Here is a 23,869-nt window from a genome sequence, read left to right as displayed (position 1 = left end):
AATTATAACATCTTGCTTCTACATCAGTGCTTCCCCTAATTAGAAATACTAAAATACCTAAATACTGAGAATAATGATGAACCTCTTAAATTTTACTAAGTCTAAAATTTAGGTTTTCAAATAAAAATTAAAGGGAAGAAAATAATTATGTGGTCTATTTCTGGGTAGAAGTTATTTTCTAATACATAACCATCTGAACAACAATACAATATACAAAACTAAATATATTTGGTTAGTCTCTAATAAACCAAAACACCATGCATTTAATACTTAACATATAACAGAAAACACAGAATAGCTAACATTTACTATATAATTAAATATAACATAATGCCACTTAACAAATGATATAATTAGTAGGATAAGTTTGTCCTAAAATTATTCAAATAATTCCCATTTGATTTGCTAATTTTCAGACAGTACTGATGTGATTTCCTTTTTGATACAGCTTTTAATTAATAATGCTTATGACTAAATCATGACTTGATATATGGAGCTGCATTAAACTCTTCCAATGACTTCCCCATTCAATTGATAATGCTATCGTTCTCACTGCTGAATCCTCTCTTAGCCTCTGTTGAACTAAAAACAATTACATCATTTTTTCCCCCTAACTCAGGGAAGAGATTAGGGAAAGAGAGATTTTTTTAAACATTCAATAGCTCTATTCTCGAGTAATAAATGAAAACCACATATTGGAATGTCATTTTAACCAGGTCAAACCTCATCCTTCACGCTAAGAGGTAGCATACAGCGCAGTCAGTTGTGGGCTCTGCTGCTGGGTTATCTGCGTTCCAGTCTTAGCTCTGCCACTAAAGTCTTAATAATCTCTGAGTGCCTCAGTTTCTTGGGGAGGGGAGGATGATGATAATTGTATAACTCAAAGAGTTAATATACATTTACAACAGTGTTCAGAATGGAGCAAGTGCTATATAAAAATTAGCACTCACTTTTATTCACAATGACTATGACAGGCAAACATTTGGTAGGTTTTAACAAACTTGTCCCAGTAAATGGAAGAAAACTATTTCCCTCACAGGCTCCCATCTGTCCCACGTGGCATCCTTCCTGTGCCAGGTGTGCCCACCATTCTGGTGGATTAAAATACCTAACTGATGTCTGTCTACTTCCCATCTATCTCAGAGTCAACGTCCTATGAAAACTACAATTCCAATAAGACATTCAAAAATTACTTCAATAACAGACAGCCACAGCCTTGAAGCACCAGAAAGGTACCAGTCACTTGACACCTGAGGAGCCAGAGCTGCAACAATGGTAAATCCCAGGGTGGACCCCCAGAAGAATCCAACTGGCCTCATTTGATGTGGGCAGAACACAGAGGGTACAAATTGGTCTTCTGAAGTCCCTACAGATCCAGTGGTGATGCCTAAAAGGCAGAAATGGTGGGAGGATGGAGAGGGGAAGGAGATTGGAATGAGAAACCAAGCAACTAAGAAGGATGTTGGCCTTCTTTTTGGAATGGGCAAGGTCCTGGAGGCCCCTGCTGGACCAAGCGCTAACCCTTTATTTTCTGGATCACAGGCAAGTCGAGAAGTTTCTGGAGAGATGCAGTGATGGCCAGGGAGCATCCAGGGAACCAAGCAAAGTTTTATTCACCAACCAGCATAGCAGTATTTAAACCAATTTTAACAATCAGTAGAGCTGTACTGGTATATAACACATGAATATTACTCAGCCCTGGTTTGGAGGATAAAAGGAATGAGGAGGCCAATGACCAACTAACTTTGTACTAAACCATGGCTAACTTAAACCTCTTTTACACCAGCTGTATAACTACATGGTTGTAAACTACTGGCTACAAGCAGAACTCAGCAGACTGTAGGTGTGCATAACCAAAAATTCAGAGCACCACTGGAAAGAGCAGTTGGGGGCTGGGATGTTCCCTGCAACCAATAAATTAGTAACATAACTTTGTATAATAACTATATCAATATATTCACATACCAAATTATAGAAAGAAGAGAATTCTTCAAGTCATTTTATTATTTCTGGAATGTCAAAAAATCCAAATCTGTCTTTACAGTCTTACTCACCTGCCACTCTCTCATCCGTTTCCCTGTTACCATCATCTGAATATCTTGCAAAGTCTAAAGAATCAAGGGTACTGATGCTCCCAGCTCGATCTGTAATAAACCAAAAAAAAAAAAGAATTAAACAGATTTTTATTTAACTGCCAAAATAAGGGATTGGAAATCAATTAGCTATGATTTTTTTTCCAGTGAATAAACTGTGATTCTAAGATATAGGAATTCTATTAAAACAATAAGGTAAAAATGCTCATACCAATTAAGCTACTTTGAAGTAGCTCAAGTTTCCCTGCCCAGATCTCTAACTAACTCCAGAGTAACGGACACACAGGATATAATGCAAGCCCAGCTAAGGACAACAAAACTGCAAACAGTTTGAATTTTATTCCAAGTACAATGGAAAACAACAAAAACACATACATTTTTGGAAAATCATTTTGGCTGCTGTAAGGAAGGTGGTTTGTAGAGAGACCAGTTAAGAGACTACTATGTAAATCAACTACACTCCAATATAAAATAAAAATTAAAAAAAAAAAAAGAGGCTATTAGAGTCATGTAGGTGAGAGATGATCAGATTTGGCCTAGAATAGAGGCAGTAGAAATGTGAGAAGTGGTCAGATTTGGGTTATTTTTTGATGTAGAACCAACATGTCCTGGTAGTGAAATGGATGTGGGTTTAAGTAAAAGAAAGTAAACAAGATGATTCCTAAAGATTTCATTTATTGAATTTGTAATATGGGATGCAAAAGGCAAATGAAGGGGTTTCAAGAGTTCTGTGTTTTACGTGCATGGTGGTAGTGGGGAGTGTCCCTAGCTTGTGCCAGATTTTTAAGTGTCCCTAAACAGAAAAACATGATGTAAACATTCTCACTTAAAGGAAGAAATCAATGCTGATACTCATTAAAGGAGCTCTAGTTAGCTAATGCAAAGAAGGGACAAATGAGAGGCTAGGTCAACTCTTTTTATTAAATCATGCTACTTACATAGTGTCTACTGTTTATATATTGCTCTAAGGAATAGATTATCTGTGTTTAGAAAGCACAGTCTGGACAAATGAATGCAAGTTATAGAAATAAAGATTTGAACTCCACATAGGGCTCCCTCACCTCCTTTTAAAACAATTAGTACATGCCAATAATTGAAATGGTTGACTCTTCAAATAGAGCTATGTCATTATCAATGAACCACTTATCTTTAAATTCCTATTAAGGTGAACTAAGTGAAATTCTATATATAGTACTCTTCTGAGAACACTGTGTTCGTATTCACAGAAGCATTTAATTCCCCTGCAATTTAATTATATCTGATAAATAACAACTTGCTACTAACTTAAGTTTTAAGACAGCATAAACAAATAACAGAAAATCAAGTATTACAGTACCATTTATTAGAGCATAATTTATTTTAAGCATAAACCAAGAAACACCAAATAACAATAGTAACCACAGAAATCTAGAAAGTTCATATTAAATATAGGCTGAACTCAGGAACATTACTCAGCAATTAAAAAAAAAAACTATTGAGATATATGCCACAACATGACTGAATCTCAATGCTTTAGGCTGAATGATAGAAGTCTTACACAGAGTACATAATGCATAATTTCATTTACATGAAGTCTTAGAATAGGCAGTAGTAATTTATGGTAGAAAAAATCATTATAGTGGTTCTTGGAGTGGGGGGCTGAAAGGGGTGGGGACTGACTGACTGGGAAGGAGCATGAGGGAACTTTCTGGGGTGACAGTAATGTTCTATATATTGACAGGAGTTTGGGTTATCATGAACTGTTAAGTACGATGTTGGTTGTTGATTCTGGATAAATATTTTTCTATTATGTTAAGTATCTATCTAATGTTAGTTTTCTAAGTGTTTTCTAGTATTTTCAATCACACATACAAGCCTAGGTTAGAGTATTTTCAATCACACATACAGGCCTAGGTTAGAGCCTATTTGATCACCATATATTATTCCTCCATTATACTGTTACTATTTCTCTAAAACTTTCAAAGAAATCACCTATGCAATAGGAAGAGTTCTTGCGGAAAGCAAACACTGCTTAATTTTTGACTTGGTATTATTATGGCCATTGAAAAATATATTCTAATTATTTTTTTTAGTTCCAAGCCAACAATTTTATATTCTCCAAGAAAAAAAGTTCTAATGTCTTTTTAACTAACAATAACTATAGTGTCATAAAAGTTAAAAAAAACTCCTAATTTATTAAAATTTATTCCATGTCAGAAAAAAATTATAGAAGGAAGTAATTTTAACTTTGATGGGGCTAACCTATAATAGATTTTGCACATAAAATGTACTTTGGAATTTAAGACTAATAGGTAATATTACAGCTCCTAGAAAAATACGCTTCTTTGGATTCAGCCACAATTCTTTTCCACGGCAAGCACATGCCTTTCCAAATACTCTAATATAAAAGAGGAAGAGTTTGGAAAAATTAGCCTCTTTTATTAAGAAAGAAGTTACTACCACTTTCTAATATAAAGTATACCACAAAGCCTTTCTTCAAATTCCAAGATTGTGTAACTTCTTAGTAATTCACTTTACAACTCAGAAACCGAATGATCAGGGACTTTCATCATAGTTGGCAAACCAGTAAAACCTGTATGTAAGTTTTACTAGGTCTGAAAACTAAAACCATTATACAGTGTGACTATAAGGCATGCAGACTGATTTTATAAATCACATATGAGAGTAGTCTTATTTATACATATACTTTTAATCTTTTAGTACTGATGACAGAAGGTAACTTTTACAGTAGTTAAAAAAATGAGTTTCAGACCCTTGAAAAGGTATCTTTTATGGAAATTATATAGCACTTTAAAAGCTAAGTGTACCAGGAAAATTGATCAGCTCCTGACTGGTAAAGAGCATTGGTTAATTCAGTGAACATTTAGTGAACAACTATAGTGTACCAGGTTACTGACAGGAAGCTACAATAAAAGATTGAATGATAATTTTTAAAGGTTGTAGATATAACTGACTCCAAGAAGCAGAGTTAAAATTTTTCAATACATACTCCTCTCCATACTGCTTGAATTTTTTTATTTGTGCTTTGGTATTTTTTCCCCAAACACAGTTAATACCTTTTATGATATGGGCATTTTATAATTAAAAAGTCACAAAAGTACCCAGTTCACACTTAAAGAATAGGAAGAAAAATAATGTCAAGCAATTAGCTTTAAATTCCAATTTGTTTAGTAAAGATCGTTTACTGAACCATGCCTGTGTCATGATAAGTAACAAAGAAGTATATAGTATATAAATTTAATAAACAGAAAGATAACAAATTTACCTTAAAAGTAATCATATCTAAACCTGAGGTCATGCATAAACACTTTAATATGTTATCCACTTAAATTAAAAATGGATCTCAGAAATCTGTCAATGGCAAAACTTATATTTTCTGATCCTCAGTTCTTCTCTAACGCTGGGACTCACTTCACTGACCCCTATGTTCAAAATATTTGAGAGCTAGACGGAATCTTAGAGATAGTCCAACCCCTCCATCAACCCCAGTTTGATGAGAAAACTGAACCGTGTATTCATTCAATGCATATTTACTAATCCACGGTAGGGAGTAGAAAGATAAAATTCAGTAAGACTTGGTTCTTGCCTTAATAAGTTTATAAACCACTGTAGTTTCATGCTGTACACAGATAACGATAATACAATTAGACTACTTTATGTTAAAGGTTCAGCAAATTAATCTGTGAGCAAGCTAGGGGTACAATGTAAGTCTCCCAGTTTGCAGTCCACTGTCTTTTCTGTCACAAGATTCCACTGAGTTAAACGTCAAATCAAAAGACTTAAACTTAGGAAGAGACTTGAACACTGAAATTTTATTGACAAACTATTCACTGAAGTTAAAATTTCTATAATGCTGGATGATTTCACCATATGAACAGCTATCAGGTTAAAAGGAAGATTATTATTAATAACAGCATTAGTTATTATATTGAACATTTTCTGACCACTTATTCTGTGCCAGATATTTTTCATAGATAACCTTATTTAACCTTCGTGACAGCCCCCTGCAAGAGGAGTCATTACCTTCCATATTTTACAGTATGGAAACAGAGACTGTCCCAGAGATACACAGCTAGGAAGTAGCAGAGTAAAAATATGAACTCAAGCTCTCTGATGCCAAAGCCTGAGCTCTAAACCATTAGTTCCCTTGAACAATATGTAAAAGCATGCAGGTTCAGATCTCCTAGATTCCAGCTAAGTTGGGCTTGATACCGTGAAAGGCCTCAGAAAGATCAGCCTGGACTCAACTTTCCTCAGGCTATACAGGGAAAAGCTAATTTCACAAGGAATATTCCAAACTTACATATTTATAGGATCCCACTACCTAAAGATCATTTCTTTAACATAACATCAACATTTTTTCAAAGGCTTATTTGCCAGACACAATATTACGCACTGGTGACAGAAAGATAAATAAAATATGGTCTCTTTTCTATACTCATGCTAAATAAACATTTATATATTGCCTACTTTAGGCATTTGTGCCAGGTGTGAAAGAAGTCAAAGATATATCAGACAGGAACTCGAACAAACATCTTAAAAAAAAATCCAGTCAGCTAAAACATTAACATATACAAAAATTTCAGTGACACCAACACAGTCACAGGTTTCCATATAATTAATTTCCATAAGTGAAACAGACCAAAAAACCCCACAAGTTCAGGGGATTTAGAGATCACTATGTGCTGGAGAAGCTTCAGGGAGAGGAAGGAACATAAACTGGACCTTCCCTTAAGGATATACAGAATCTGGAAAAAACAAAAGGAGGATGGAGGAAAAGAATTCCAAGAGAAGGAAAAATAATATGGTCAAAGGCACTGAGATAGGAATATACAAAACACGTTCAAGGGACATTGAGTAAACAATGTGAGTACACCAAAGGTTGGTATATGACAACAGGGTTGAAAAGGCAGGAAGAAGCAAAATTACAGGGAGAACTTTATGATGCACATCTATAATAACATATTTCAAAGTCATTTTTATCATATACTATGCAAAAATGGGAAAAAATAAAATTCCTAAAAAGAATTAAATTCTTGTTTCTGCAATATATAATTTTGCTAATAAAAAAAGAGTTTGAAAAAGTTGCCATGGACAGGAGAAAGCAATGTTAAAAGGTTTTAGCCGCAGTGACAGGAATGAATAGCTTTTAAAATCAATTAAGAACAAGGATGGAGGAAAAGCTTAAAGGCACAGGAACCAGTTATAAGGCTAAAACTGAGGGTCCAGATGTAAGCTAAAGGCCTGAACTAAGGCAGCACACAAGCACAGGGCTGATGGATGGTTAGAAAGAACATAGCCAATACGATGACACTACCTTGAGCAATCTAAGTCACCTAACCAGGACCAGCTGGTTTCAAAAACAAATGAACAACATTTCTGACTGCTGCGGAGTTTTGAAATAATAGGTGGGAATATCTGGAAGAAGGTTACACCCATGATGGCAACTGGGGTCTCCTCCTTGAGGCTTAGCCATGTTCCATGTCTAGACCAGAAACTTAGATGTAACCATGCAGCAAAGCTTCAAGACTGAAAAAGAGAGTACATGCTAATCCAACCTTGGCGGATTTCCTTAGAATTTCATTCAGCAGATTATTCACCTCTGTCTTGATGTGGTGCTATAGTTTATCACTTTATTTTTTAAATGATCAACATTATACTACCTGACTTGCCTTCTGCATTAAAATGACTGGCTATTCTGAGTTAATAAGATATACTCTGAATGAGTTATTAAGATACTTTGCCTGACCATACACTAAAATGATTTAAGAATATTTGCTTGACTGTGCTTTAAAATTGACAAAACAGTAGTTGTGGTGTAATGGAAAGAATGCAGACTTGGAAGTTAGCGATCTGGTTTGGAATCCCAGCCTTGCCACTTAAGACATGATATGTGGTAAAATATAAAAGGGCATACAAAGAAAAGGTAAGCCCATCTCCCAACCACCAATCACCCTCTGTGACGACAATCGTTGTTTAGACTCTTCTGTATATATCCTTTTAGAAATATGCTAGGCATAGGCCAATTTCTCCCTTTTCGTATGTAAATGGAAAACACAAATACTTGAATAAATTAGCCTGCATCCTAATTTATTCAATTTATCATATATCTTGGTGATCACTCCACATCAGCACATATAGATCGTTTTTTTTAATCAGCCAACCCCCTACTGTTGGACAGTCAGGTTGCTTTCAATCTTTGATACCTTTACTTGTAGAATATATGAAAAAAAAATCTAGGTTCAGTAGTAATGCAAACAATCTTGTCTATAATAAATTATAGAAATGGAATTGGATATTAAGGAATATGTATTTTAAAAATATGATTGATATCACCAAATTATTCTCAAAAAGAGTATCCTACCAACAGTACATAAGTATACCTTTTACTTTCCGACCTTTGTGTCACACATATTTGATCAAAACTACATTCAGAGGACAATACTGTTTATAGAAAAAAAATCTGTCAGGAAGAGTTCAGTGAGACTGTAGATTCAAAAATCACCTATCAATACAGGCTACCTATTTGATATGGACATCTTATTAGAAGGTTTAGGAGACACAAATTCTTACTACTGTAACTTATTAAAGGGTACAAAATGCAAATATTAAACATTAAGAACAATAATAAAATGTGACTAGAGATTTTGGTGATACATTCATAACTGTCATCATTCCACCTTATATTCTTTGGTCAACTCTCCTTACTCACATATCCATCCCTGAAGAAAAAAAAAAAAGCTTCAAAAAACAAGCTTACCATGATTGTAAAGAATGCCTATAATCAGGAGCTACTCTTGCCTAGAAAAATTAGAAACTTTAAGGCTGTTGCTAGGTACTTTTCTAACAGTAATTCTATTTCCGTACAGATATACATCAACAGAATAGTTACAAGACTCCCCATATGATGCAATAAAAAGCTATTGGTACAGTTTTGTTCACTTGAAACATGTCAAATGTATCTTAAAAGAGATTTATGTCAACATTATACTAAGAATTATTAACTGATTCTGAAGATTTCCCTTCCAGATAAAACTGATCCTCAAGGTTACAAATGGCAACAGGAGACTGAGAATAGAGAAACTGGTACATATGTACCAATAGTTTGTGAGCAAAGAATGACATTTTCTTGCTGTTATTTTGTGCAAATTTAATTAATAGATAATACAAGACAGATATTCAATATAAGGTAACAAAAAAGGTAGACATATACCAAACACATATGCAGAAATAACTTACTATGCAAAATTCATTCTCTGTGTTCATATACCAGAAAGAAGATGGTATTTCATGTCACTAAAAACACCAAACAATTTACACTGCACAGTTATAGGATTAGGTGCCAATTAATGGTGGAATAGTGGAGTTATAACTCCCATTACAAATTTTTCTTGTTTTACCATAATTTACTACATGCAAATTTTGACAAAAATACTTTAAAATGCTTTACTTTAAATTGCTTTAAAGAAAAGTACAAAGTACAACACCATATAACCACCACCTGATATGAACAACTGCTAACAGTTTGCAACTTAAGAAGAAATAATACCTTAAAGTTCATGTCCCTAATGTTTCCCTCCTCAAGGGCAATCACAATAATGGATTTAGTGTGACTCTAGTTGATGCTTTTATATCTATAATACATATACAAGTACCCACAAATAATATACAGTATTGTTTTATGTGTTTGAAAATTTACATAATGGTATAGAACTGTGTGTAATGCTCCACAACAGACCTGAGATCTGATTAAAGGCTGCTAAGATTTCCATTTTATGAATATACCATAACTAATGTTTCCATTATGTATGGCCAAGAGGACTGTTTCCAACCTTGTACACACCTCGTTACGCACCCTCATAAGTTCCAGATAAATACTTACACGTGGAAAAGCTGGGTTGAAGGGTGTGCACATCTTCAACTTTTCTAGATCTTATCAAAATATTCTTCAAAGTAGTTGTATCGACACTTCTACTGGGAGCACAAGAGTGCCTGCTTCCTCCATATCAGGAATACTAAGTGCTGTCAGACATCTTCATTTTTGCCAAAAGGCTGGGTATTGCGAAATGCATTTCCCTGATTACTAGTGAATTTGAGCAACTTTTCATTGGTTTGCTTCTTTTTGAATTACCTATTTTTATCCTTTGCCTATTTTTCATTAGGTTATTTTTCCTTCTCTTAATTTATAGGCATTCTATACAGATTCTAAATTTGAAATACTTGTTGACTGTTATATGTATATGGCAAATATGTACTCCTAGTCTGTGGCTTGTCTTTTACTTTATGTTAGCTTTTTACATACAGGAATTTTAATTTTGATACAAATATATCAATCTCTTACTTTAAAGTGTACAATTTTTATGTCTAAGAAATCCTTACCTCAAGGTCATAAATGTTTTAATATTTTCTTCCAAAAGTTTTCAAGTTCCATTTCCCACATTTAGTATTTTAATTCATTTGGAGACTTTGTTTTGGTGTGTGTGTATGTATATGGTAAGAGGTAAATAAATAATTTCCCTCTAGAAGGAGAAAAATTTATTGAATAGCCTACCCTTCCCGCACTGATTTGACTCTTTTTCCTATACAAAAGACTCCTGGAGCTTGTTTCTGGTCTGTTATCTCTTTCTTACTTCACTCCGTCTACTTCTGCTCTTCTTTGCTTTTAAAGTATTTGTTCTGTAGATGGCAACATATATTGATTTTTTAAAACTATTATTAAGTTCCAAAAAAATAAATAAGTAAAGGGAAAAAACCCCTTTTCTGGCCATCCGTTAGTTATAACATTGAGTAAGTAACCATTGTCTAAGAAGAACACAAAAAGAAATTATATTTAAAAATAACTTACATGAATGTGATTAAACACATCTGTAAAAATGTAGGTACAATGCCTTTACAGACATAAAATACAATGCATTAACTGTATGGTAGTAGATTTTAATGAACCATTACAAAAATCCTAAATCCAATGTTTGCCTTTTCATAATTTATTTTACACTTATACAGACTTACTGCAAATGATAATAAATATTAATTCAGCTGACTCTCACAACAGCTCTATGAGGTAGGTACCGTTATCCTCATTTTTAGATGAAGAGACTGAGGCATTGAGAGATTAAGTTACTTACTCAAAGTCACAAGGATAAAAAAAGTAGCAGAAACAGGATCCAAGCCAGGTAGTCTGACTCCAAACTGTGCTCTTAACTCACTATGCTATACAGCTTTTTCCCTTAAAATGAGCAGACTTCTTTGATCTAATTTATGGTGGCTACTCAAATAGAAATGCTATCAAATTTTCCTGTGAATTTCAAGTACAAATGTTCCCAGTATGTTTTTTAAACGATCATTTTAATTAGGATGCCATATACCCATTAGTCCCATTTAATCCTATAAATTAGTACTAGCAGACATCACCTATCTTTCTCAGTCTTTTATCATCAGCAAATCTGATCTAGTTTTCCCTCATCGCTTCATATATTTTTTCTTATAAAAGAAAGAACTATAAAATGAGTTTTTGAAGTCCTCTCACATATATACTCTCATGTAAACTTCATTAAAACCCTATAACTAGCAGTGGACAGAAATGATTACTATGCTTTACACAGAATAAGAAGGCTCTAAAAGGCTAAGTAATTTACCCAAGGTAACAGAGCTGTAAGTGGCAGAGCAGAACTGAGGATCAGATATCAGTACTACAAGTTGAGTGGTCTTCAAAAAATAGGCCAAGTTCAAAAGTATAGATGGTATAGACTGGCACAGACCTACTGCTGTTTTATCAGTTACGCATCTTTCCACAGCTACTCTTTTACCAAGCCCATATTTCTCTATTTTATTCATACCAGTGTGAGAGATCTGTCATGTAGCTTGCTATAATCCAAATATATCAGCTCTAGGACAGTCTTCTTGATCCTATTATAGTTAAGTGTTATCTTTTGCTGAATCTTAGTAAATACCATTGCTGTATTCAATTATATCAGGTATTCATTTCTCAGAAATCTGAAGAATCTATTTTTAAAGTGAATTAGACAATTTACATTCAACTTGTTCAGATTTCCTGGGCAGATGTCCTTAGTTTGTAGAAACTATATGCATATGCGGAATTAGAGAGTTATCGTGCTCCAGCGAAATGGGGGCCAGCAACCACTTTAAAAATTAATTGGAGGGAGGGAGACGCAAGAGGGAAGAGATATGGGGATATATGGATATGTATAACTGATTCACTTTGTCATAAAGCAGAAACTAACACACCATTGTAAAGCAATTATACTCCAATAAAGATGTTAAAAAAAATTTAATTGCAGGTACACACAATGTTCACTGCAGCACTATTTATAATAGCCAGGACATGGAAGCAACCTAAGTGTCCATCAACAGATGAATGGATAAAGAAGATGTGGCACATATATACAATGGAATATTACTCGGCCATAAAAAGAAATGAAATTGAGTTATTTGTAGTGAGGTGGATAGACCTAGAGTCTGTCATACAGAGTGAAGTTAAGTCAGAAAGAGAAAAACAAATACCCTATGCTAACACACAGATATGGAATCTAAAAAAAAAAAAAAATTGGTTCTAATGAACCTAGGGGCAGGACAGGAATAAAGACGCAGACATAGAGAATGGACTTGAGGACACAGGGAGGGGGAAGGGTAAGCTGTGATGAAGTGAAAGAGTAGCATTGACATATATACACTACCAAATGTAAAATAGATAGCTAGTGGGAAGCAGCCGCATAGCACAGGGAGATTAGCTCGGTGCTTTGTGACCACCTAGAGGGGTGGGATAGGGAGGGTGGAAGGGAGACACAAGAGGGAGGGGATACGGGGATATATGTATACATATAGCTGATTCACTTTGTTATACAGCAGAAACTAACACAACATTGTAAAGCAATTATACTCCAATAAAGATGTTAAAAAAAATTAATTGCAGGTACAAATTTCCAATTGTAAGATAAATAAGTCTTGGGGATGGAATGTACAGCATGGTGACCATAGTTAACAAGACTGTTTTGTGTATTTGAAAGTTGCTCAGAGAGTAGATCTTAGAAGTTCTCATACAGGAAAAAGAATTGTAACTTTGTGTGGTGATGGATGCTAACTAAACTTCCTGTGGTGATCATCTCACAATATAGACATATTATCAAATCATTATGTTGGACACCTGAAACTAATAACATGTCACATGACAATTAGATCTCAAAAAAAAGTTAATTGTAATATTGAAACAAACACTCATATGATAAGGGAGTTGAAGTAGATCAATCCTAAACTAACGCAAAACCCCCGAAAATCAACCCAAGAGGAGCTGTGTTCAAAATATGGCCAAACAGCAAAACATAATTCACTTAAGCATTAACAAGTATGTTTTTAGTATAAATAATTTAGAAACCACACTTTATCATCAACTCTTACAGTACTTATAGGTAGAAGCCAATAAAAACAACTACCTGAAAGAAAAAAAATAGACTATTAATATTTAAGATACTTCTCAATCCATATTTGTAATTTAGATATAAGTAGACTGTATTTTTAGATCAAGGTAAGTGTTCTTTTTCAGTTAATCATCCTAAAACCATGGGAGTTAAGGGGGTGGGCACAATTAAAAGCCATCATATAAAAACAAATCAACCGAATTTAGTTTCTGACCTAAATATACTAAACAAAATGAAAATTACACTAATCCTGGAAGGTTTTTTCCAACAAATGTTTTTAAAAAAACAAGCAAAGAAACAGATAAGCATACATTCTGAAGATCACCCCTAAAGTAGAAAGTGTAAGTTTAATTTTTGACAGAAATAAGGCCTGTTTCCCTTGATTAATGCCCCTATCTTGCTTCCTTTTAAACTATGTACCACAATGGCTTGAAACATCATACTGCATTTTAAAATCTCTTTATTATTAATTGGTGAGCCAGATAATAGTAAGCACGTTCCCAGATGACGTTTTAAACAAGGCAAAACATAAAATAAACATTATCTTCTCTTTACCCTCATTTTCTTGCCTCTCCATCAAGAACATAAACTCAAGGACATACACTAAACTTCTTTTGGATTCCTACAACCCTTAGCTGATCACAGTTTAATAAATGTATTGATCAATGTAAAATATTGAATACCAACTATACTCGTCACTGTTCTAGGCAATGAAAATATCTGACGAAATTTCCACAAGAATTAATAAGTTTGAAGCTCCTGAAAGGCATAGGCAAAAAAATGACAGTCACGTAAGAGATAAATTTAGGAATCTATATGGTCCAGACAATAGTAGGAAGTCTCATTCAGCTAAAAGCAGTGAACCTAATAAATTTTAGAAATATTCTGTTGATACTCTCTTGTTAGAAGCCAGAGGAAGCACTAAACCCAATTCCAACCTAACAGGGAGGAACTACCGTACTTTGTAAAGCAGAAGAGATGGGAACTCTGGAAGATGGTAATCATATAGCACAGGTGATACTAAGAAAGGAACAGAGCACAGTGAGATACGTACTCTTTCAGAGTTTTGAGAAAAGATAGGCAAGGTAATGAAACAGAAAATTTAAAAAAGGAGAAAGGTGACTCAAGAAGTCTGTAGGCTCACAAGTTAAATTATTAAATTCAATCATAAATGCCTCCTGATAAGCAGCCTTACAAAAATTTGAAAGCATGATAAATACAGAATAAAAGAAATCCATCATTGAAAGGCATAAGTTATGTGACCACCTACTGTCTCTACAAAGAACTGGCTCATCCTAAGCAATTACAGACCAATTTTGATTAGAACTCTAAGGCTTAAGAGTGGAACCAGCATTCCTCAGGATAAGATACTACAATCTGTTCAGTGCTAATCAATGGCATTGGCACAACTTTTATCTTGCAGTCTAATTGGAAAGCAAAACAATTACCAAATTGGCTCAACTGGCAAAAATACAGGGGAAAATATATAATTAATGTGTGTATATATTCAAGCAAGTAAAACGAAATACAAAAGATCTAATTAGTTTAACAAATGGATCTAGTAGGAACATCAAAATGATGCTGCAACAATTTATCAAACACTGAGACTTCATTAGAGCTCATTTTAAATTCTTCTACTGAAAACATCAAACTTATAAAGCTATAATTCTTTTAATTTTTGAATGTTTTATAAATATAGACTACTCCTCTAATCAAGAAAAAAAGATTAAATATAGTATGAAGGCTTCTTACAGTATTTTAAAACCACCACTATACTAGTATTAACCGAGGTCAACAGACTTTTGGGTAAACGAATTAGTAAATCTTACAAAATTAAATTGCTTTTAGACATCCTTAAAGAAAACTACTTTTGACTACACATCTATTATTCTGAAGTATTATGAATTTTCAGATCAGACACACATCAATCAAAAAATACATAAAAACAAATAAAAATAATTTAATGTTTTAGATAATCCATACTATCAATCTTTATACTGTTTATAATTAACCAAAAAGTACTTATTGAGTATTATAAAGTCATAATCCAACTGGCAACAGCTGACATGCTAGAACTGAACACAGAGGACCTTAAAACAGACAGTAGTCTGGTCCTAAAGAAGGATTCATCCTTAGACTCTCTAAAACAGAATTTGTGTTATTAGGAGCTTAGTCAAAATCTTCAAAACATGGTACTAACCACAGTTTTAAAGACTTATTTTAGCATTTATCTATTTTCTGACTGTATTAAGACATTTAAGTGCACTGATATTTTGACATACACAATGCACTTGCATTTAAGCTATACTAAAGTTTGTGCTATAAATATCTGCACATTTATAGGAGGAATATTTAAGAAATATTTCTTCTTTTTATGATGCCATCATAGGCCTAAATTTAAAAGCTAAAACTATAAAACTTCTAGAAGAAAATACACAAGAAAATTGTTGCAACCTTAGGATAGGCAAATATTTCTTATTTAGGACACAAAGAGCACGAATCATTAAGGAAAAAACCCGATTAACTGGACTTGATAAAATTAAAAACCTTTGTTCATAAGACCCATTATTAAAAAATGAAAAGGCAAACCATACTGGGAGAAAAAATTTGCAAAACACATACTTGATAAAGGACTTGGGTCCAGAATATATAAAGAACTATAACTCAATAACAAGCTGGGAACAGACATTTCACAAAAGATACATTAATGGCAACACACACACACACACACAGAGACACACACACACACCCAATGGCAAAAAGCTCAGAAGAAATAGCTCAGCATCACTAGCCCTCAAGAAGTGAAAATTAAAACCACAATGAAATACCAGAGCACTCTCACTAGAATGAGTTAAATAAAAAGCCTGAAAATACCAAGTGTTTGGGGGATGTATAGAAATTGAAACTCTCATACACTGGTGATGGAAATTTTAAATGATACAACCACTTTGTAAAAACAGTTTGACCGTTTCTTACAAATTTAAATATATACTAAGTATATGACCCAGCAATTCTATTCCTAGGTATTACCCAAAAGAAATGAAAACATATGTCCATGCAAAACTTATACAAGAATGTTCATGGCAGCTTTATTCATATAGGCCAAAGATGGAAAAAACACAAATGGCTAACAGATGAATGCATAAACCAAAAAAGGAATGAACTATTAATACACATAAAAACATTATTTGGATAAATTTCAAAAACATTTTACTGAGCAAAGGAAGCCAGACAGAAAAGACTATATGCTCCGGAACTGCATTTATATGAAATTTTAAAATAGACAAAACTTAACTAAGGAAGTGGTTCTCAATGGGGGAAATTTTGCCCTCCCCTTCTTGGACAGTGCTGGTGACATTTTTTGATTGTCACAATTTAGGGAATGAGGTCGGGGTGGTTGCTACTGGTATCTAGCAGATAGAGAGGCCAGCGATGCTGTTAAACATTCTAGAATGCAGAGGACACTAACACAACAAAGAATTATCAGGCCCAAAGTTTCGATAGTGCCTAGGCCAAGACTGGAAAATTGTGTTCTACAGTGGTCAGTGATGGTCTTGGGATATTGAATGCAAAAGAAAATGAAAGAGTTCTGGGGACAATAAAAATGTTTTATATTTTATTTGTAGTAGTAATTTGTTTCCCAAAACTCATCACACTGTACACTTGAAATGGGCACATTTTATTGTATGCAATTTTACCTCAAAGTTGATGGTAAAAATTACAGTGTCTGTCAACTAATATAAAGCTATATAAAACAGTTTAAAACAATTTTTGCTTTTTAAATTATATGGATAGAAAAGACAGAAAAGGCAAGTACCACTGGTTGGATTATGGATAATTTTGATTTTTTTTTCCCTGTTGCTCATTTGTTTTGTATTAACTTGAAAATACATTATCTAAAATATATTATCTAATTATATATTTTTGAGTTATACCCAAAACAGGTCCAATTAAATGAGGATAATAGAAAAGCACAACTGCAGATGAATATTTGATAGTAGTTAAATTTTGATTTTTGATCACAGGACTTAAGTTATTTCAAGAAACTATAAAAATGTATAATGCAAAGGCATTCAGAAGTCAATTTTTACTCTAAAACACCTCTCTAATATTTAGTCTAAATTATAAATATATTTGTATACAAAAGGTTTTTAAGAGACATTTTCACTATAAACAGTGATATCATGCCATAATAAGGTAGGGTGAACAGGATAATAAATTCTTTTAAATTAAATAAAGTTATGAAGTAAGGAATAACCCATTTCATTATATTTATATAGTAGAAAAACACAGCAGATGCAATTTAATTATGTTCAACAACAGGCCAGGAACTGTACAAACTGTGAGGAATATAAAGATGACCCTCAAGAAGTGACTATCTAATGGAGAAAAATGATACTGTTAACAAATCAAATACAAAAAGTTAAAAGCAACGGTTGAGGTTTGAAAATAGTACAATGAAAGAACCAAACAACCAAGCCTGGAGAGTGTGGGAAACATTTACAAAGATGACATTTGAGCTGGGTCTTGAGGAAGTAGTAAGAGCTTATCCGGTGAAAATCATTATTAGATAGTTCAAAAATCTGAAACCAAACAAAGAAAGCCAACTACCTAACAATTTTGTTACACTGCTCTTTGTTACATTTTATGGTCTTAAAGGTCAGCAATGAGCAAATCGTTTCCAGAAATGGAATATTATCCTATAATATTGAGCAAGGAAGTTACACCTGCTGAGAAAATTCCATATTCAAGAGAGAAATATGCTCAGTATTTACCCTGATGGAAAGTGCACTCTTTGCACTTTCACTACATCTAAGTTAGGAATTTTAAGTCTCTGGCACCATTTAAAAGTATAGACAAAAAATAATCAATTGGGTTACAATTTTAAAATTGTATATTTAACATTTGTTAGTAAATTCCAGTTGGCCTCACATAACACACAAAAACACCTCATACCATTAATAAGGGAAAAAATCTAAGATGCCTCTCAAAAGGGGTGGGTCCTAGGAATACAGTATACATCCTTGACAGCACGTTTTAAAGCCATAAGAAATGCTTATAAATATATGATGAATGAAGTAAACGACTACTCTATACTGCTAACAATGATTATAACAAGGTAAAAAAATTAATTCCTGGGCTTCCCTGGATAGATACTATGCGGCTTCCCTGGTGGCGCAGCGGTTGAGAATCTGCCTGCCAATGCAGGGGACACGGGTTCGAGCCCTGGTCTGGGAAGATCCCACATGCCGCGGAGCGGCTAAGCCCGTGAGCCACAATTACTGAGCCTGCGCGTCTGGAGCCTGTCCTCCGCAACAAGAGAGGCCGCGATAGTGAGAGGCCCGCGCACCGTGATGAAAAGTGGCCCCCACTTGCCGCAACTAGAGAAAGCCCTCGCACAGAAACAAAGACCCAACACAGCCATAAAAAAAAAAAAAAAGTTAATTCCTAACTTAGGCAGAGAAAAAAGCCTGTGAGGTGGTGAGACCAGCAGATACACTGCAGGTAGAACTTGCCTAGCCAGCTCCTTAGACTTCCTGTAATTTTGGAAACCTACTGAAATTAAGGAACAGAAATGCAATTAAATTGAGTTTAAACAGAACAAATTTTATGCAACAGAAAACCTAATTTTTGAGTGAGCAAGTCACCCCAAAGACAAAGGGTCTTCAAGTGGATCTGACTTCGTGGAGAGAAATTTCCTATTCTTTTCTCTCTTGACTTTGAGTCAAATAATTACTGCGAACAATTTAAGGAACACTGTTTCCAGGTAGTGGTGATTCAGGGGATTGGAGAAAACGGAAAAAGGATTAAAGCGATAAACCAAGGTTGCAAGGGAGTCTTCTGGAGTCACGTAATAGCCAGTGAACTAGCCAGTGAACGCTGGCTATTTAGTAGATCCCGACACCAAGAGTGGAGCCAGGAGCAGGTGCAAGTCCAGCCAAGAGCTGGAGGCAGGCAGGCAGAGAACAGTAACTGCCAGATCCTTTTGCTTCCGCCGCAAAACATCACCCCCCGCCCCAACTCTCTAACTAAAATGTTCCTCATACTCAGTACCCGCCCGGAAGTACCCCCTCCCCACAACTACCCCTTGCAATCCCAACAGTCCAGCCGGAGTGACAGGGCTGTTGTTCACTTACTGAGCTGTCCCCCACCCGACGTAGTACTCGGCTCCCGACCTCCTGCGCCTCCAACGCCTGCTGCTCCAGGGATCCCCGGCGCCCCTAACCCCGGCGGGGTCCCGCTCTGCCTCTCGAAGTTGCCGGGATTGGAGAAGTAGTCGCGCAGCCGAGGGAGCTCGCGGCCGCTCTCTAACAGCTCGGTGTGCAGCTCCAGGGCGGTCAGCAAGTATTGATCGCGCAACAACTGAGCCGCGATCGCATCAACTGACAATCGGGCCGGGGTCTCCCCGGTGACCCCCAGTGCCACCGCAGCCGCCGACGCCTCCCCAGGGAGCCCTGGCCGTGCACTGCTCCCTAAGGCCACGGGATTCTGGGGCGATAGCGAGTCCGCAGAGCCAGGATCTAGGCCGACCCCGGAACTCAGCCGAAGTCCTGCCCGCCGCTCGTCGGTCGCTGAAACCTCGTCGTCGTCCTCGTCCGAATCACTGAGGAATGGATTCACGCCGCCGCCACCACCTCCAGGCGCCATCGCCGCCATCTTATACTGTCAGGAGCGTGGGCGCCTCCCTGTCTGGCTCTGACAGGCCGCAGCCTGAATCCCCACTAAGCCTCAGCGGGCACTGGGCACCTCCAGGGCCCCGGATTGGCCACGTCCCGCCTCCTCACTTGGAGACCAGGCCCAGGCTCGGAGGCAAACGGTGTGGAAGCAGCACCACCCGCTGCCTCAGCCACAGCTGCAGCAGCAGCCCGGCTCTGCAGGCGTCTTCCTGGTCCCCAGTCTCGCGAGAAATGGCGCGTGCCGTGCCCCCTCTCCCCGCCCCAGCCCCGCCCCCGCCCCGCCCATTCTCCCCACTAGTGAGCAAAGATAGAGGGCCCCGCTCCCCGCTCCAAGACAAAAATCCCGCCCCACTCCTTTTTGATTGGCCGAATGAGATAGGGGGCGGGGACTGGAGTTACGGAGGGCTGACCCAAGAATTATCGCGAGAGCAGCTTCTGGCCAGGTAAGTGTCAGGGGCGTTCAGTGGTTGAGGAGCGGTTTTGATGGTCTCTTGGATGTCCTTTCGGGAACAGAGGGTAACTCTGACCTCGAGCTGGGTCCCGCCTTCGCGGTGAGGAGGCCTCATTCCTGAGATCAGGCCTGACCTGTATAAGCCCAGGTAAAGTCCGGGACTAGTGGGGGAGAGGTGCGGTCACGCCCGCCGCCGAGCTGCTTCACTTTTACTTAGCACGTTTCACTTTTTCTGCTGTGTGCCGCCAGTTGATGACATTTTCTCCGCACGTGTAGCAAGTGCCCAGGGCAGGGGCTGTAGTCAGAATGTGGCTTCCTTTCTCTTCCTTGCCTTCCCAGCCGTGTGCCCGTTTGCCCTGGAGGCCTAGGAGAGCGCCTTCTCGCCACCGAGTTAGTAGTGATAGGGCAGGATGCCATAGGGTGGGGTGTGGGAGATGGAGAGAGTAAATGGAAAATGGAACTCAGAGGTTTGGATTTGCGTGGATCAGAGAATACCCTGATAGCCTCGACTTCAATAGCAAACTGTTAGGATCTCAGGATTTAATACACAGGGATGCCTCAGAATATCAAATGCAGTCCCTCAGTGGAGGGAAAAGTAAACTTAATTCTAGAGACGTTCAATGACCCGGTCAAGTCAACTCCATCAATAAGTATTCAAAGGAACTAAAATCAGTTCTCATGTCCAAAGCCATTCTTTCTCCGCTATGCCTTGCAACATTTCTGACTTGTACATTTAGGCTGGAGTCAAGGTACTGACTGTGGAACTGAGAAATTGTTTTCAAACTTGGCTGCTTTTGACAGTTTTGATATCCTTTATCAAATGTTAGCACAGTGTACTAAGTTTGGACAGTATACAAAGTATACAGTATACTGTATACTTTGGACAGTATATATATATTGGACAGTATACAAAAATGTTAGCACAGTATACAAAGTTTGCCACTTTTGTACTTTTAGATTTCCCTGTCATTCTGCATAGGTTCTTCCTTTAAGCACCAAAATAGAGGTGGCAATAATTATGTTATCAGGTAAGTTATGTTACATTGAAGCAGTAAAGTATCTCCTTTAGGTCTGTGGAAAAATAAAAATATAGCGTTCTTATATAGCCTTAGGTCAGGTTATTGGTTTACATGTCAATGTATGCCAACAGTTAAATGTCGGCTTTAATTTCAGTTTACCCAGGCTCAGTAAACTAAAATTTTCATTTGAATGAGGCTTTGGGTTTTTCGTTTTGTTTTTGGTAGAAGTTGTTTTTGATGTTATTAATACTAAGAATTCGAAGTATTTTTTTGTAGAACATTAGCTCCTAATGTTTGAATTCTAAATTTTTTTGTGTGTGAGCCGTATATTGAAGAAAAGCATGGGAAAAAAAATCCTGGATCTCAGAAAAATAGTATCAAACTAGTCAATGCTGTTACATATTTCTTAGCTAAAAGGATTGCTGCTCCTTATTGAGTTTGCCAGAGAGACTGAAAATGGAACCAATTTCTGGAATGGAGGAATGGAAGGGATTAGGGAATGGCATGGAAAGGGCATGATTAGAAATGGGTTGTTTGTATAGTACAATATTTCTATCTCTGTAATGGGGAGTTTTAGAAATCTTTTGTATTTAGGGTCCCTGCACTTAGGGTCTTCCCTTAGAGGATTGTGCTTATTAGGTTGAAGAGCCTAAAGTTCATATCCCAGTTCTGCCAATTATTTGCTGTGAGACTTTTAAATAGTTACTTGACTTCTCTCAGCCCTCATCCGTCGAGGGGATACTGAAAGTATATAGAATTAGGAATGTGCTTGTCACCGTACCTGGTACCTAGTACACAATAAATGTTATAGTCAGTTATCAATTAATGTAATACTAGTATATGGAGAACATTTGACAGACTTTTAAAAATAAAGCAAAACAAACCCGTTGTCAATTGTTTAGTAGCTACAGCCAGAAAAAGCAATTAAGGTGGCCCCAAAGGGAATATCTTTAATTTAAGGTCTGATTTCTAAAATAAAAGTTGAAAATATCAATAGATTTAAAATATGTTTCCTCAGAGAGTCATAAGAAGTTGGATGTAGAAGTCCTTCCATGATTGGCTTCCTATAACACGTCTGTAGTTTCCTGATTCTACTTCGTATCCTATAATCATGGACTTGTTTATGTGACCTTCCAAGCCCGTAACAAATCAACTGGACAGTCTTCTCAGTAAGTACTTTTCTCTTCCACAATACATAGAGGTTTACTTACCAATTAAAAATGTTTAAGAAATAGCACATACTAGAAGATTAATAATTGCTGATCTCTACTTTTAATAATTTGCTGTTAATATTGTTGAGAAATTTTCTTTCTACTTAGCAAGATCTGCATTAATTTGGTCTTTACAGCTAATGTTTCACTGAATAATATAGTCATTGAAGTTTGTATCTTAGTGATGAAGATATAAAAGATCGCTTTTTTCCAAGCACTTAAATCATTTTCATGTTTAAAACATTATTTTTTGCTTTAGTAGTCTTAAAATAACCACAAGTAATATTTTAAATGCAAGTTTTTCATTGACTTAAAGTTTTATAAGTATCTAATTTTTTATACATTTTTATGCATTCTAATTTTTTAACATTTTTTTCAGCATGTGGTAAACATCCCACAGATATAAGCTAAATAACTTTTATTGATACATGGTTATGTGTATTTTAAAATTTTTAGTAATTATTCATTTATTTTGGTGGTTTCCAAATGATTCATCCATGACAAAGTTTTCTTTTCACTAAATCTGAATAAAAAGTGATTTTTTTAAAAACAGAAATATTAAGTAATAATATTGCTTAATTACATGTGCTTAGCAATAATAAAATAAGTAGCGTGTGAAGAATGATATTTTGGAATCACCGAAATTTTATGTATAGTAAATGACTTAAACATAAAAGTTGTTGTGGTTGTTTATAAGGATCCTGAATCTTCACAGTTCATGCGTATGTTCTGGAGGAGGAATAAATAGAGAAACAAGGCAGCCTCTAGTGGCTATCCTGCATATTACATTTACCTTTGAAATGATAATTGTAAGTCATTTATTAGTCCTTAGTAAGTGCCCAGGACTGTGAGGAGTGCTGGAGAAAGCCTGTCTTGCTGTCCTGGAATCAGCTTTAAATGATAGAGACAGACATTACTACAAATAGTCAGAGTCATAGCCATATAACTGTAAACTGAAGTAAAGGTTTTGGCTTCTGATTTGGACT

At 36.0% G+C, this 23,869-nt stretch overlaps 2 protein-coding genes across 8 annotated transcripts in view; one reads left to right on the top strand and one right to left on the bottom strand.

Moving 5' to 3' along the window:
• The window catches only part of RELCH (RAB11 binding and LisH domain, coiled-coil and HEAT repeat containing), a 123,203-nt gene extending 102,793 nt beyond the window's left edge, over positions 1 to 20,410 (bottom strand). For all 7 annotated transcript variants that reach the window (XR_005022619.1, XM_036874862.1, XM_036874863.1 and 4 more), the window contains exons 1-2: positions 19,663 to 20,410; positions 2,055 to 2,144 (exon numbers count right to left, since the gene is read on the bottom strand). Coding sequence is in view for 6 of the 7 variants with exons in the window: in XM_036874862.1 (XP_036730757.1) it covers positions 2,055 to 2,144; positions 19,663 to 20,182 (610 nt within the window). In the remaining variant the exon portion in view is untranslated. The remainder of the gene's footprint in view (positions 1 to 2,054; positions 2,145 to 19,662) is intronic.
• A 241-nt stretch (positions 20,411 to 20,651) lies between these two features.
• PIGN (phosphatidylinositol glycan anchor biosynthesis class N) overlaps positions 20,652 to 23,869 on the top strand; it is a 108,671-nt gene continuing 105,453 nt past the window's right edge. The window contains 2 exon segments of the mRNA XM_036823699.1: positions 20,652 to 20,801; positions 22,691 to 22,841. The gene's annotated coding sequence lies outside the window, so the exon portion shown is untranslated.

The sequence above is a fragment of the Balaenoptera musculus genome, chromosome 14 (assembly GCF_009873245.2).
Source record: "Balaenoptera musculus isolate JJ_BM4_2016_0621 chromosome 14, mBalMus1.pri.v3, whole genome shotgun sequence".
Lineage (NCBI taxonomy): Eukaryota > Metazoa > Chordata > Mammalia > Artiodactyla > Balaenopteridae > Balaenoptera > Balaenoptera musculus.
Note: the sequence above shows the minus strand (reverse complement) of the source record. Positions and strands in the feature narration are given on the sequence as shown.